We start from the raw sequence: 15294 nt of genomic DNA on the forward strand, positions 1-15294 counted from the left end.
TTTTTAAAAATATTTTATATCGTTTATGCAATATTACCGCATATACTACATTAAACCAAGCCTCCACTAATCTAAATTCATGGGTACAGTAGTGAAATTAGCTAAATAATTTTTTTTGGAACCCCTTTAATAAAGAATTTAAAAAATTATAAATATAAATTTAACTATACTAAGGCTTAACTGTTCAACGGCCATTTAAATTAATAAATAGTATTCATGCGTAACCCTGACTAAGCCTCTTGCTCTCTAATATTTCTTCATCAAGTTTCATAAATTAATAAATTGTATTCATGCGTAACCCTGACCAAGCCTCTTGCTCTCTAATATTTCTTCATCAAGTTTCATAATACCAACGCCAAGCCTCTAGCATCCAAGTCCCACTCATTATTCTCCTCCTCCACCTGGTCCAATTTTTTTTTTTTTTCCATTTATTTCAATGCAACTACCATCCACTTAAAAAAATCAATTGTAAAAATTTATAAAATTAAAATTACATTAATCTAAGATCTTAGATGAGATTGAGGTACTGTATCTTTTAAGTTACAACTACTATGAAAAAAAATCTGTAAATATAAAATAAAAAATTACTAATACGTAGTAAGTATAATTTTTAAATATTAATTTGACAATTATTAAAAATATAATAAAACAACAAAACTTGTGACCAGATGTTATCGACTTGGAACATTAACGCACAAACAAAGATAGTTGTGAGTTCAACGGGAATAACCCATTTCTTTAAAATCATTATTGCACACATGTAAAAATTGAATTGGCTACATGTCACGTCAAATGAACCATGCAAACACCAGATGCATAGTCGGCAGACCCATTTAGAAGGCAAGAACATGTAACCGGGAAACAGAACAACTTTCTCCTCAGTAAGTATAATGCATTTAAAAAATTAAATTAAATAAAGAAAAAAATCACAAAATATATCTGAAATAGTTGTCTCACTATAGTTGTCTCACTATAAGAGGCTAAAATATTATTTCTTGCTTAATGCCAAAATCTTTTACAATTGTTTGCAGGTTGCATAAGTTAGCTTGGATTGAGCTTGCACAGCGTTGATCCTCAAAAGGAGAAATAAAAGATATTTCTTTGCTAAAATGGTCCATTGTAGATGGCATTTTAAATTATTCGACTTTCTTGCTAGTTTTGGCATCGCTACTTTCTTGTGACACAACCGCGGCAGTCTTAGACTCATCAAACTCCAACAACTGCATGTAACGTAAATCATTATATTAGCCATTAAAGTCATCGTAAAAATATAGAAAGCCACACTGCACCAGGTCTCGCTGTCAAGCCAGGTTGAAAAGCTTTTCAGATTATTCAAATACTCAAAACTCAATATAATCCGTTAACCAAGCACAAGATCATATGGTTGCCAAACAAACCTGTTTGACTTCGCCGTTCCATATGCAGTGAGCGGCCAAGAATCCAATTACAGCAGGCACAATATACAAAAGTGCAGGCTGAATACAAACACAAAAATCATAATGAGAGAAATAACTGAGATAAAGATATAATATAGAGCATACTCAATTACTCATCCTCAACCGATCCAACTTTGATATCCAAAAGAAAACAATTATCAATAACAAATGGGACTATAATTCCGAGGCACATGGGCATTGAGGGGGAAAACAAAAGAGAAGAAACATGCAATGGTCACCTGTGCAGCCTGAAACCAGTTCATGACAATGATTGTTAGGACTAAACCAACTGTATATCCCAGAAAAGCGCTCTTGAAGTACCGGCTTCCTTTCCCTCTGGACACATCAAATCGCAATGCTAGTGCCACAAAGATACCTGAATGCCAAAATGGTTTTTTGTTATATTAAGAACAAGTACTCACGTATCAAGGAAATTGATTGTACAGTAATGAGTTATATTTCTTTCCTTAATTGTGTTACAGTGGGTTTCTATTGTACGAATCACATACCCAGTTGGGTATTTTCTTTGAATACATAAACCAACATAAATGCCCGAGCATTTTAATCTAAATTCCATGAAAAACTAATCCAGAAATCCATATGGCTCTACTTAATGAAAAATACAAATTCTGTCTTGAACATTGCAAAAGGCTTACCATTCTAGTTAGTTTCATCTTATAATACACCAAAACTGAGTTCTATGATATTAACAAATGCTACAAAACATATAATTTACATAATTTTCAAAATAACATCATGCAGAAGTTCCCTCCAACGTCACGTTTCAATAACATACCAGGAATTACAATGTCGCCAAGTCCAAGCATGGAAAATGGTCGGGCAGTGTCTCTCGTTGGGAACAAAAGCTGGACCAAAATGAATAATCATTGAGACCAAAATAGTCTAACAACAAAACATCTAATCATATCATCACAAAACACATGTGAAAATCCGTAGGCCACAAGAATATCTCAATTACTGGAGATATTGAAAATCCATAAGCTTAAACACTAACCTTGATAGGAGCGTCAAAAGATTTTGCAACACTAACCATTACTGGAGTGAAGAAAACCCAGAAAATATCATATACAAAAAGTCCAGCCTGCAGTGCATTAGAATGTCAAAAATCACACAAGAGGAACTGCTGAGAGTGTAGGAAACATAGGTATTGGATAGCCATAGGCCAAGCATGATTGATCAGAAATACAAAGATCTATAATCACACATTTTCTATTCCCAGAGGAAATCTATTGCATAGCTTTATAGTAGGGTAAATAAATAGAAATACTAGAGCTTATAAAAGGAGGTGATTAAGATATGTCAACCATGGAATAGAAAAAAAAATGTAACAAGGATTCATACAACAAAATTTTCCACAGTTGGCAAAGCATCAGTCAAGTTTCCCATTATGGGGTAACCACCCATTTTTTCTACTAAACAAAGATGACACTGCACCCCAGATTGCATCACAAGAACATAAATAAATAAACCTAAACATTGTCATGCTAATAGGAAAGCATGAAGTAGGGTAATGGTAACAGCAGCAGAAAAGGTGGTAGTCCACGTTGTGCCATATCAGAATAAACTCAGATGGCAGATTATGATGGAACATTTAGTTGCAATGAAACCATGAGTCTGCACACTGAAATGTAATGAAGGCATCAACATCAAGGGAGTTCATCAAATTGGATACCTTATTGTTTTGGATAAACTATGGCGGTAATACAAAATATAAGACCAAAGAATCCTGTCATGCCGATGCACAGACACATTAGAATCCTAAAATATCTCTTGATGGATCATATCCATATAGGAGATTTTTTTTTTGGCCTCAGAAACACAATAAATATATTAGCTGTAGGAAATGTAGATAGAGAGGGACAAGATTTGTAATAGATCTTGAGAAATGGTTGTTTGATTGCCACAAGATTTGCAATAAATCTAAAATTTAAACTGTTCAACATATCTCTGTTCCTAAGAGTTACTCAGTGGAAAATGTAATTGAAGCCATAAACCAAGTTCTTACCAAAAGAATGGCACCAGTCTTGAAAGATCCAAGAGAAAGCATTTCAATTCCCTGCAAATTAAAAAATTCAAAATCCTTGACACCAAGAGCATAATGATAAAAATAAAAATAAAGCAAACTGCATAGAGAGAAATAAATATTTCGTAAGACAAAAATGCCAGGGATGATTATCAATAACATCTCTGATTTTTTAAACAAATAAACCATAAATAAATTAAAATAAAAAACCCTGTCCATGCTTGTGCAGACATAAACAGATTTACCTAATGAAATGCATAAAACTGGTGGGGAAATAAATAAATAAAAATTCTAGCAGAACTTCTGAAAAAGCGTCCTTTTCCTACTCAAGAGATAATAAGCAGCAATGGTGACAAATGGAGGAAATCCATGATGACTTATAAAAGAAGATCCATGCAATGCTATCATAAATAATTAATCAAAGTAGCAGCCCTGTTAATTTAGGTAAAATTAGAGTATTGATTGATCTAACAGATTGTAGACAAAGAATATAGAAAATGTGGTAACACCATACAAAATGGACACCACAACTCTCCAAGTAAAATAAAATTTGTGACTTGGAATATTTTTAAGTTGGAATTTGGACAAAGAAACATCTATTTATCATGAAATTAAATAACTAAAGATTCAAAATCAGATTTCCACAAACAAAATCAGTTAGCAAGAGGCCCTCACAACACATCTTCCAAAATGATGCAAACAAACCTGAATGCAGAAGGCAAGGCCCAAGGTATTGTTAGCTAGCCAATGTTTCTGTGAAGCATACCATGCACAAAAAAACGTCCCAGGGATTGCAGCAATGATCTGAGACCTTGTGAACTCAATCTCCAAAGCTGTGTAAGAAAGGTTTAAAGAAAAAAATCATTCTGCATAATAAAGCAAGATACTGTCAACTAAATCAAATGAAAGGTTGAAGGAACAAATGCCAACATAAATGCTTTAGCATGTTGAGGGATTCATCTCAAAAGATTAAAATCCGCTTTGCACTCAGCTAACAGTATCCATGAAGAGTGTATATAGATTCATGCTGGTTGATAAACATATGATTTTAACAAAGCTGTAAACTGAAAAACTGTCAGACTGCCAAAACAATATCACAAGCCAAAAACGTATTAAAATACTAGAAAAAATCTCATAGTGTTTCTGATGCTTTTATAACATCGACAGTGCTACTGCCTGTGTTGCAAAAATACCAAATTATCTCATCCATCCTTCTATCTAAATCAAATCATTAGACCATTTAATACCAGGAGAACAATAGTGACAGAAGCCAACGACCTAGGGCAAGAAAACAGTCCAAATAAGAATCTAAATCCACAGCTCTGCATTTGATGGAATATGTCAGTAAATTAATGAATATTATGGAAACAAGAATTTCTATAGAAAGAGCTTCAAGGGGACTACATACAACGGAAATAAGGGAAATGCCATATAATTAGGTCCTCATTCCAATGGTTTGGCAAGAAGCGTTTCACAGCTGGTAAGATAGTTGCCCTATCAAAATGGAGGAAATAATACATGAGATCACGACGTAAAAAGAACACAATTAATTAAATTTTCTATAGAACTTAGCAGTAAATTTGTGAGACAGAACGTACGAAAGGGCAATGATCCCAAGAACGAAAAAGTAGCAGGTCAATACAGCGTTGACCAGGTCTTTAGATAGAAACTTGAAAAGTAAGAACAGTGATAACAACATAGCACTTCCAACAAAAGGAAAGCGCATGGCATGTTCATTAGACATCGTCTCCTGTGTACAAAAATAAGGTATAGAAAAGGGATAAGTTAAAAGGGGACAAAAGTAGAAAAGGCTGTGGAGCATCAATGCCTGCTGTACTTACTGATGGTGGAGTTGGTTTGACAGATCGATAGCAGCCCACATAAACTGTGAGACATGCTGTCAATATAACATTTAAGTTTGGATCTACCTTCACAAGAAGTGGTGCCAATGTTAAACCTGCAGCCATGAATCATATTAATAAAAAGAAAAGGGTCAAGCTCCACAAAAGTCAAAAGTGAACTGTTCTACCACATAAATCATATCGAAGATAAAAGACAGATCTATCACATTGACACCCTCTTATGCTAGAAACTGTTGCATTAAATTTCAAGTAGCACATTCTCATCCAGTTAAAAAAAAAAAAGGAATAAAATAAAAAGACGGAAACACCAATAAGCTGTCAACAGAATAGAAAGAGAGTTGGATAACAGGGAGAAACGATGCAAAGACAAAACCTTGAACAATATCAAGGGATTTTGGATGACCAAGGAACATGTTGAAACTGAATACAGTTTGCAAAAATGCATGAACAGAGAAAGTAGATCTGCCCATAACCAGTCTCTCTTGTATCTGGCAGTCATCAAAGACACTTCAAAAACCTCTTCTAAGAATCAACAGTGTAGAATTCACACAAACTCAAGTAGAATTCAATGATGCCAAAAATTCCTCTTATATGCATATATCAACTTTTCACAAGTTTTAAGGATAGGCCTACATGACGTAACTCTCTTAAGAATATCGAGTAGATAAAACCACAGACTTGCTATATTCACAGTAAAGCATCACTAAATTAAGGTAGTCACTAATAAACATCTCCAAAAGGCTTCCTCAACTTTAGTTAACGTACAGTAATACCATGTCACAAACATGCCCAACCAAAGAAAATCCTCAGGACACAAAATTACCTATGGGACAAAAAACTCCCTTCCAGCGACGCAAATGACAATTCTCTAAATCCCAATCCTTCCCCATTTAGATTTAAAAAAAAAAAAAAAGAAGTAACAGCATCTGCTATAAGGACTGTTTCTCTCAACTTCTCATATATCAAGAGAATCAAGCAAAGGTGCAGGAAACAAGTTAGCCACACTCCATATGCTTGTTGTCAACACTAAACCTGTGCTAAAATGTAGTCATGACTCGCAACAAGCACCAGCATTTTTCTGTTCAGATGTAAAGATAAAATTCTACTACTTTCTTCCATAATATAGACAACTTCACATATATGAAACACAAACTCAGTTACAACAGAACAAAAACTCAGAAATGTAACAAAACTTGACCCCCCCCCCCCCAAATTAAATTTTTTATTCTTTTTTTTCCCACATCCAGTGTGGACATGCATTTGAAATTAATACAAACTCATTTTGTTTTAATTTTATTCGTAGTGCATGCACATTTGCTATTAACAAATTCATTTTTTCTTTTTAAACCGCTGAATCGCAATACAGTCAATCAAGAACGTGATCAAGTAACAACAAAACAAAAAGGAAAAAAAAAATGCAAACCTGCTAAAGCCAAATTCGCTATCCGTTCACAATTCTTCATTGTTTTTTTTCTGGCTTTATTCAATCAATTCAGCGGCCGAATCAACGAAATTCACAGAACCGAAAACCCTCGCAACCTGAACAATATCAAATTATCAATAAAATAAAAATGATGCAAAATTTATTTAATTTTGCAACCTGAACGAAATTCACAGAAACAAAAAGAAACCTGATACGAAGAGAAAGATTAAAAAAGGATCTGTCAGTCAAGTCTCTTCTTTTTTTTTCCCTTCTCTCTCTTAACGGTCGCTAAACGTTCAGATCGGAGACAAAGCTCGAGGTTTTTTTGAAAAAGAAAAAATCTAATAGGGTTTTGGTTTTGATTTTTCACTCAACTGGCCTTTACAATGTGAGGGCCATGAGGCTAGTGGTTACCGGATTAACTTCATTTTGCTCTTTTAATGGCTGTCTATGGCCACGTGTCTGTCACGTAAAAATAGTGACTGCCCACTGGGAAATGGGTTTACTGAGCCGGTCAACGTGGACTGGAATTGGTAGCATTGATTTTATACGTGGCGGGATTTTATTGGCTCTACGGGAGATATATATGAGTGGGGCTGTCATGGAGTTTGATACCGAATGTATCTCGAATGAAAATGCACCGCATCCAGTAATTAAGTTGTTGACGTGTTTGGTTGTGCTTGACAAAGCCACGTCCTTGTGACGCCTTATGTCCAATCGCTTGTTGACAAGTCAGCATAAAAAAATCTTGTCTCGCGAGGCCCATTCGTTGTTACACTTTAAGCCCGTTTAAGATCCGTTGTTATCCTTTAAGCCCGTTAAGGCCCGTTTTTGAAGTCAGAGTTCAAGTCTCTGTTGGCTACAAGAGTAAGCTTTTAGTTGTTTTCATTATCATCATTCCAAACAAAAAGTTTGTGTTATTGGGAGAACGTTAGAATGAATAAATCTCGTTGAAATGGGGTTTAAATTATGAATTATAATTCGGATTCTATTATTTTAATCATAATTTGAATCTCAATATTATATATCACTTATCTATTGGATGATGAATGTAAAATTATCTATTACTTTATCCTATCATCTAATAGAAGAATGTTACATCAGTGATGACTCAAATGTCAAGATCCTTAGTACTACTATTAAATTATAATAAAGAAAATTAATAATTAATAATGTTAGAAATCTTAATATTTCAATCCATAATGTTGTTGAAGAATATGAGTAGAATTTTATATATAGGTGTGTGTGTATAATCATCTTTTAATTAGGATTCTCTCATTTTATATTTTTATTTGCTAGCCTCCCACATCAGTGGGTTTTGAACTCAAATCTCTTATTTTCAATACAAGAGAGTTAAAAATAAAGAGAAAGAGAGTAAAGATTACATTTGTCACTCTTTATAACACCGTATTACGTTGAAGTATAATGATATTGATATTAATTATCTTTCCAATTATGTAATTCTCAATATTGGTTTGTATCAAATTAAATCGAGTGATGATACGGCCATAAATTTTTATACAAACTTATATTATACAAACTGATTTTGTATTAATTTTTTAGTTTAATTAAAATATAAAATAATAAAAATAGATCATGTGGACCAAGTAATATTTAATTCAAATAATTTTATTATGACACGTCAATTTGTATAAAATAAATTTATACAAGAATTTACGCTTATATTATTAGTCAATTAAATCACTCCCTACACTTTTTGCTACTTGCTAGAATCACCCGCCCAATTTTTAATTAAGGGTATTTTAGTATTTTTATTGAAAAACATATTCGTAAAAGTATTTCAAAAAAACTCTATTAATTTTGGTTTTCAAATATCTACTTACTTCCTTATGTGAAACAAAAGGTAAAAAAATATATTATTATTTAAAAAGACTATTTAAATAAAATAAATTAATATTATTTTAATCAAATTAATATTTTTTCAAAAAAATGATAATTAAATTATTTCTTCCTCTCTTTAAAATAATAAATTATAAATTATAAATTAAAACGTGAGAAAATAACTCTATAAAATTAAAAAAAAATAATTATTTTTTATTTAAAAATCTTAATTAAAATATCTTTTAAAATTTTAAATACTAATAAAATCTTATTTCAACATCCTTTTGTAGATACTCAAATTTCACTCATCCTGACATTTTCCCACCTCCTCATTCCGTCCTTCGCTTCTCTGGGTCTCTTCGTGGTTTCTTTCTTCACTGAGTCAGTGCCATAAACTTTAAAAGAATCTTAAAAACGTCTCCGTTTCATTTCTATCTCCCCAACCCCCCCCCCCCCCCCCCCCCACTCCCCAACCCCAAAAATGCCAAAAATTCAACGGCTACCTTTTCAAAATTTCACTCTCAGAGTCGTTAAATCCCGCGCAGCAGCATCTCTTCACACTCTAATAAACCCTAACTCTGGTTCTACCGAAGCCTCTCTGAATTCGAATCAAGAGCAAGTTTCATCATCTGGGTCAGTGTCGGATTCTCTTTTGGTTGAGAAAATCTTATTGAATTTAAAGCAGGGTAATGTGAATTCTTTGCGCAGCTATCAGTTTCGCTTGAACTCAGTGATTATCGTTGAGGTTTTGTATCGTTTGCGTGATAATTTACAAGTGGGTCAGAGATTTATTGATTTTATTGCATTAAATTTTCCAAATGTTAAGCATTCATCAATGTCCTTAAGTGCTATGATTCACTTTTTGGTTCGTGGTAGGAGGATATCAGATGCACAAGCTTTGATTCTTAGAATGGTTAGAAAAAGTGGCGTTTCGCGATTAGAAATTGTTGATTCCTTTGTCTCTACATATAGTCCTTGCGGGTCCAATAGTTTGATTTTTGATTTAGTAATTAGAACTTATGTGCAGGCTAGAAAGTTGAGAGAAGGATCCGAGGTGTTTCGTTTGCTGAGAAATAAAGGGATTTGTTTTTCTATCAATGCTTGTAACAGTCTTCTTGGAGGTTTGGTGAAGATTGGTTGGGTTGATTTGGCACGGGAAGTTTATGCAGAGGTTGTTAGAAGTGGGATTGAATTGAATGTTTATACATTAAATATTATGGTTAATGCATTATGTAAAGATCATAAAATTGATAGTGCTAAGATGTTCTTATGCGAAATGGAACAGAAAGGGGTTTATCCAGACACTGTGACGTATAATACGCTAATCAATGCATATTGCCGTGAAGGGTTTTTGGAAGAAGCTTTTCAGTTGATGAACTCAATGTCGGGTAAGGGGCTGAAACCAGGTGTTTTTACATATAATTCCCTTATAAATGGTTTATGCAAGAAGGGAAGATGTGATAGAGCGAAAGAAGTTTTGGATGAGATGTTGCAAATGGGTTTAAGCCCAGATACGGCCACTTACAATACTCTGCTGGTTGAGAGCTGTAGAAAAGAAAATATGTCGGAAGCTGAAGAAATTTTCTGCGAAATGTCCAGACGGGGTGTTGCTCCAGATATAGTTAGCTTTAGCACATTGATTGGAATATTCTCGAGAAATGGACAGCTTGATAGAGCATTAATGTACTTCAGAGAAATGAAGAGTGCAGGATTGGTTCCAGATAACGTGCTTTACACTATTATTATCAATGGGTATTGTAGAAATGGTTTTGTGTTGGAGGCACTGAAGATGCGTGATGAAATGCTGGAGAAGGGTTGTGTTATGGATGTGGTTACATACAATTCAATTTTGAATGGTCTCTGCAGGGCAAAAATGCTCACTGAAGCAGATGATCTGTTTAATGAGATGTTGGAAAGGGGTGTGTTTCCTGATTTTTATACTTTCACCACTCTTATTCATGGACATTGTAAGGATGGGAATATGAATAAAGCACTAAACCTGTTTGATATTATGACACAAAAGAGTATTAAGCCAGATATTGTGACGTACAACACATTGATTGATGGGTTTTGCAAGGTTGGTGAAATGGAGAAAGCAAACAAGTTATGGGCTGATATGATATCTCGAAAAATTTCCCCCAACTACATATCGTATGGAATTCTAATAAATGGATATTGCAGTATGGGTCATGTTACTGAGGCATTCAGGTTGTGGTATGAGATGGTTGGTAAAGGTATTAAGCCTACTCTTGTTTCTTGTAATACCATTATAAAGGGATATTGCCGTTCTGGTGATGCATCAAAAGCAGATGAATTTTTGAGTAAGATGGTTTCTGAAGGGGTTGATCCTGATAGCATATCATACAACACTCTTATTAATGGCTTTGTTAGAGAAGAGAATATGGATAAAGCATTTGCTTTGGTTAGCAAGATGGAAAATCAAGGGCTTGTTCCTGATGTTATCACATATAATGTTATTCTGACTGGGTTTTGTAGACAAGGAAGAATGCATGACTCTGAGCTGATACTTTGGAGAATGATTGAGAAAGGTTTAAATCCTGATAGGTCCACTTACACGACATTGATAAATGGACATGTCAGCCAAAACAACTTAAAGGAGGCATTTCGTTTCCATGATGAAATGCTACAAAGGGGATTTGTTCCAGATGATGCATTCTAATCAGTTTCCGTTGCAGCCATTTGAACGTGCTTAGTTCATTTTACTCCATGCCAGATGTATACTGACGGTTAGATATTCATTATTCACATGTTTCTTTTCAATCAACGTAATATTTTGAGCTTAAACTGTTGGAGTCTCGTTTTCCTTACCCTTCTGTTTATGCTTTGGTGATACAAGCATGGGGAGTATATAAGAAAGGCGTTCGAATCGTTATACTGGGGCCAATCTTAGTGCATGTTATCCTTATGGTGATGGTGAGACAACTTTACGCACAGATAATGTTGTGATTTCAATCAAGTTTATAACTTGAATCAGTGAGGTTTGCACATATACACTTGCTAAGGGTAATTTGGTTTGAAGAATAGTTAACTAGGGAGTTTAATCTCATTAATTAATGCTAAGCTGCTTTAAAATGAACTAAAGGAGACTTAACTACATATGTCTAACAGTTTAGGTAAACGTATGAGGGGTTATTTCTAAATTTTGGATTACATGATTACTTTGTTTATCACACTTTCCATGTCTTAACAATATTGGATGATCATGAGAACTAGTATTGGAGACTGTCTTTTGCTTGGTAGTAACTGAAAGATAGAGCTCAAACTAGGCATTAAACCTCCAGCAATAGCCTCATACCACATGGCTCTACCAGAACTTGAAGAGTTGTGGAAACAACTAAAATCATGCCAAGCTGCAAGCTAAAAGTATGTTATATCAGAATTCAATCCCTTATCTAATATGAGAATAAATCATTTTCTATTTTATTGTTATTTATTTATTTTCCATAAATGATGACTCAACTTATGGGCCATTATATTACTACCTCACCCCTGGAGATTATTTATATTTGTCATGTATTATTCTCAATCTGCATTAATCAAGGCTTGTCAGATCATCTCAGTCATTAAAAGCACATTTATTTAATGATCTAATCTTATCATGATTTGTGTTAAAATATAAGAAATAACTATTACTACCTCATATCATAGTTATTCTTAAATCACAAAATTAAAATGGCTGAATTTGAAGATTATAATGTTTTACCATCCTACCCTTCTAATTATAACTTTTGAGGACACGTTATATTTTAATTTCTATAAACTCTTGTTCTTCATTGGTCTTAAATTTTCTTGGATTGTGCAGCAGTTGCCATCCTTCTTAGGGTGTCGTTATAAGAACAGTGTGGAAGCTGAGGGTAGGATACATTTTTGCATCGTGTAATAGTTCTCAAGTTTCTAAAGCACTTTTTCGACGCTGAAGAGAGCTGGATTAATCAAGATAGAAAAAGAATAAAGAGAGAAAGGTCTGCTATATTCATTATGCGAACCTCATCTTACTTGCAAATTCTATCTTTCTGCCGCAAGCAGAATTCATGGTGGTGGCCATAAGAATTGAGCAACGTGATGGCTCTGCTCTACACATTTTTGTGATTGTCTCTTTGCTATGCTCTGTTAAAAATTTCACCAGAACTGTTGTGACTAGAGATGCATGATTTACAGTTATTGAGGGCATCATTTGGAGTCTTCAAGGAGGCTCATAATAAATCACTTACTTAAACATGGGTGGTAGAGATACTCTCTAAATTTTAGTAGGAGTAGGTATGGGAATAGAGATCTCATCTCTAGTTGGCACTGGTAGGATGATCGACTTCGGTTATTTAATTTTTTATTTTTTTTTGGAAGTATGGTTATATTCTTGAATTATAAGAAATGTTCGTGAATGTTGACCTTCATGTCTATGCGAAGAAAATGTTGTTACGGGAAGTTTGAATGTTGAATTTTCACGTTGTAAACAAGAAAAGGGTTAAAGACGGGGCCAGTAACTCGGGACCAAGATTCATAAACTTTTTTGTCAAAAGACAGGCGCCAGCCAATGAGGCCTAATGTCATGGCTTGAATGGCCTTGGGCACTGCTTTCACCCTAGAGAATGGAACCTTTCATCTAGCGTAACCGAAGAATTAAGAAGAATAGAGGTTTCCTAAGCCGTATTTTTGCGATTACTGATATTTGAACCGAAGAATTTAACGCAATGACGACAGAAAAACTATTAAATTATATGGTGTTGAGGTGTTAAGTGAAAAAATTACTACTATTGTTTTCTAGTAACTCAATAACACCATAACACCACACAATTTTATTGTTATTTTCATTTTCATTGTGTCACCATTAGCACACTTTTATATCATTTCTCATATTTTGCAACCGTGGGAATCTTTGTGAACAGAGGTATTTTTTCATATGTGATTGTCTTGATACCCAACCTTCCAGTTGTGACTTTTATCATTTGGGTTTTGTTACGCGATTTTCAAGTTTCAAAGTAACTTACAGCCATGCAAAATGGTGTTAAATTTTATTTTTTATTTTTTGAACTAATTAAGCATCAAGTTACTTATTACACAGATATTTGTAAATGACAACATATCATTGCACTGATATTTACAATCAAATATATATCTAGAACTTATATTATTACATTTTTATTTTATAAAGTACACGCCCGCCAAATACCTCTCCCGGGGAGGGATGTTTCTATTCCACTCGTATTTCGCAAGGAAGAAAAACGTTACAAACAATCTCCACACAATTATAATTAATTGAGAGAGTTTGAGTCCGTGGAGACTCAAAACATTGTCTTCATAATCATATTTGACTTCAAGGGTAATGATTCACCATTGGACTACAAGTCCAAGTGGCAAATGATGTTAAAATTAGTAAGATGATAGTGGGATCGAAAGCTTTTTACATGGACTGTAACTTAAGGGGACCATTATCATTTTGATTGTCATCTGACCCGAGGTGGTAACTTAACCCTTATTGGCTCGTCATTGCTTTTGCTTTGAGTGCTACACATTAATTAATTTATTTATTTATTTATTATAAATCTTAATCCCCACCACCATTGCAAGTGTCATATTTAATCATAATAACTTTCAAACTTCAGTAATAAATTTTTATTAAACACTTTAATAGACCTTAATGCCAATGAAGACTCTAGATTTATGGTAGATTTAGGTTTTTTTTTTTTTTTTTTTTGTATTGACAATATAATTTTCTTTAAAGATCCAAGTTTTCAAGCATCAAATCTGCAAAATTTCAAACATAACAGCTAAGAAGATCTTTGCAATAAATTTACTTTATCATTGGAAATCTAAATCTGGTGATAAATGATTACCTAAAAAAATAGTTTGTTGTTGCTCTGTTGATTATTTGAATTAACTAAGAGTCAAGTAGTTATTTGATTTTTCTTTTTTAAAATTAATAAATGACCATTTTAACCCTGCGACATCAGAATAAACTAAAGAAAGTTAGCCGATAAGTGATTTATTATACACTTCACAAGTCTTACGTGAATCAGTATTAATTTTCAAAGTACTCTTGCAAATGAGATTGAATCTTCAATCTTCTTATGTATATTCAGTATTAAACTTTCGGTAAAAGTGAAATAGATCACGGCTCATATATTTTTTTGTAATAAATAATAATAAATTAAAGTAGTATAAATATAAAGCCAATGGCTGGACCGTTGCCACGTCACAACACTGCTTGAAGAATCCATTCCATGGTTAGGTTGGGATGACACGTAGCAATCAAGCACAATTTTCATGTCTTACTGCAAAAACTAACGAATGAGATTGATTGATTCTCACTATGTCGTTTAGTCATAGTCAGAAAAAGAATTTATTTTTAACTATTAAATAATATAGTTCGTTTGCTTGACCTGTTGATCGGGCACACTGAATTAATGAAAATACATAAAAGATCAATTATCCAAACATTTAGGATGTATTTTGAATTGAGTTGTTATATTTTTTAAGTTATAATAGCTGTAAAAAAAAGTTAAAATTATGAAATAAAATTTAATAATATGTAGTAAATATAAATTTTAAATAATAATTTTGATAAAATTATTAAAGATATACAAGATTTTTCATGATCCTAGTAAAAAATTACATCAACATAACTTTCAAGATACAACAGTTAATGTTTACTAAATACTTTAATGTTGT

The 15294-nt window shown here is 33.4% G+C and overlaps 2 protein-coding genes across 16 annotated transcripts; one reads left to right on the forward strand and one right to left on the reverse strand.

Moving 5' to 3' along the window:
- Positions 1-882: 882 nt before the first annotated feature.
- Positions 883-7175, reverse strand: LOC102611548 (signal peptide peptidase). The gene is made up of 12 exons (XM_006470501.4): positions 6974-7175; positions 6766-6881; positions 5322-5437; positions 5079-5230; positions 4889-4974; positions 4186-4313; positions 3463-3513; positions 2452-2538; positions 2233-2302; positions 1676-1812; positions 1398-1475; positions 883-1220 (listed from the first exon to the last, which is right to left on the reverse strand). The coding sequence occupies exons 2-12, from the start codon at positions 6803-6805 to the stop codon at positions 1137-1139; spliced, it is 1029 nt and encodes a 342-aa protein (XP_006470564.2). The 5' UTR covers positions 6806-6881; positions 6974-7175; the 3' UTR covers positions 883-1136.
- A 1731-nt stretch (positions 7176-8906) lies between these two features.
- Positions 8907-13057, forward strand: LOC102616749 (pentatricopeptide repeat-containing protein At5g01110). Of its 15 annotated transcripts, none has more exons than XM_052433476.1 (3): positions 8907-11631; positions 11895-11991; positions 12431-13057. In XM_052433476.1, exon 1 carries the CDS (start codon positions 9089-9091, stop codon positions 11285-11287), a length of 2199 nt encoding a protein of 732 aa, XP_052289436.1. In that variant the 5' UTR covers positions 8907-9088; the 3' UTR covers positions 11288-11631; positions 11895-11991; positions 12431-13057. The 15 variants fall into 15 exon arrangements, with proteins under 15 accessions (XP_052289436.1, XP_052289441.1, XP_052289450.1 ...); XM_052433481.1 differs by having other exon boundaries at positions 12434-13057; XM_052433490.1 differs by having other exon boundaries at positions 8907-11541.
- Positions 13058-15294: the final 2237 nt, after the last annotated feature.

The sequence above is a fragment of the Citrus sinensis genome, chromosome 2 (assembly GCF_022201045.2).
Source record: "Citrus sinensis cultivar Valencia sweet orange chromosome 2, DVS_A1.0, whole genome shotgun sequence".
NCBI classification, from domain to species: Eukaryota; Viridiplantae; Streptophyta; class Magnoliopsida; order Sapindales; family Rutaceae; genus Citrus; species Citrus sinensis.

What these genes read in the sequence shown, in the direction of transcription:
- LOC102616749 (XM_052433466.1), top strand. Translation starts at nt 9,089, where the DNA reads ATGCCAAAAATTCAACGGCTACCTTTTCAAAATTTCACTCTCAGAGTC.
- LOC102611548 (XM_006470501.4), bottom strand. Translation starts at nt 6,805, where the DNA reads ATGAAGAATTGTGAACGGATAGCGAATTTGGCTTTAGCAG. An exon ending in AGCGAATTTGGCTTTAGCAG is followed by an intron (nt 5,438 to 6,765) that starts GTTTGCATTTTT and finishes TCATGGCTGCAG; the next exon opens with GTTTAACATTGGCACCACTT. An exon ending in AGACTGGTGCCATTCTTTTG is followed by an intron (nt 2,539 to 3,462) that starts GTAAGAACTTGG and finishes AATGCACTGCAG; the next exon opens with GCTGGACTTTTTGTATATGA.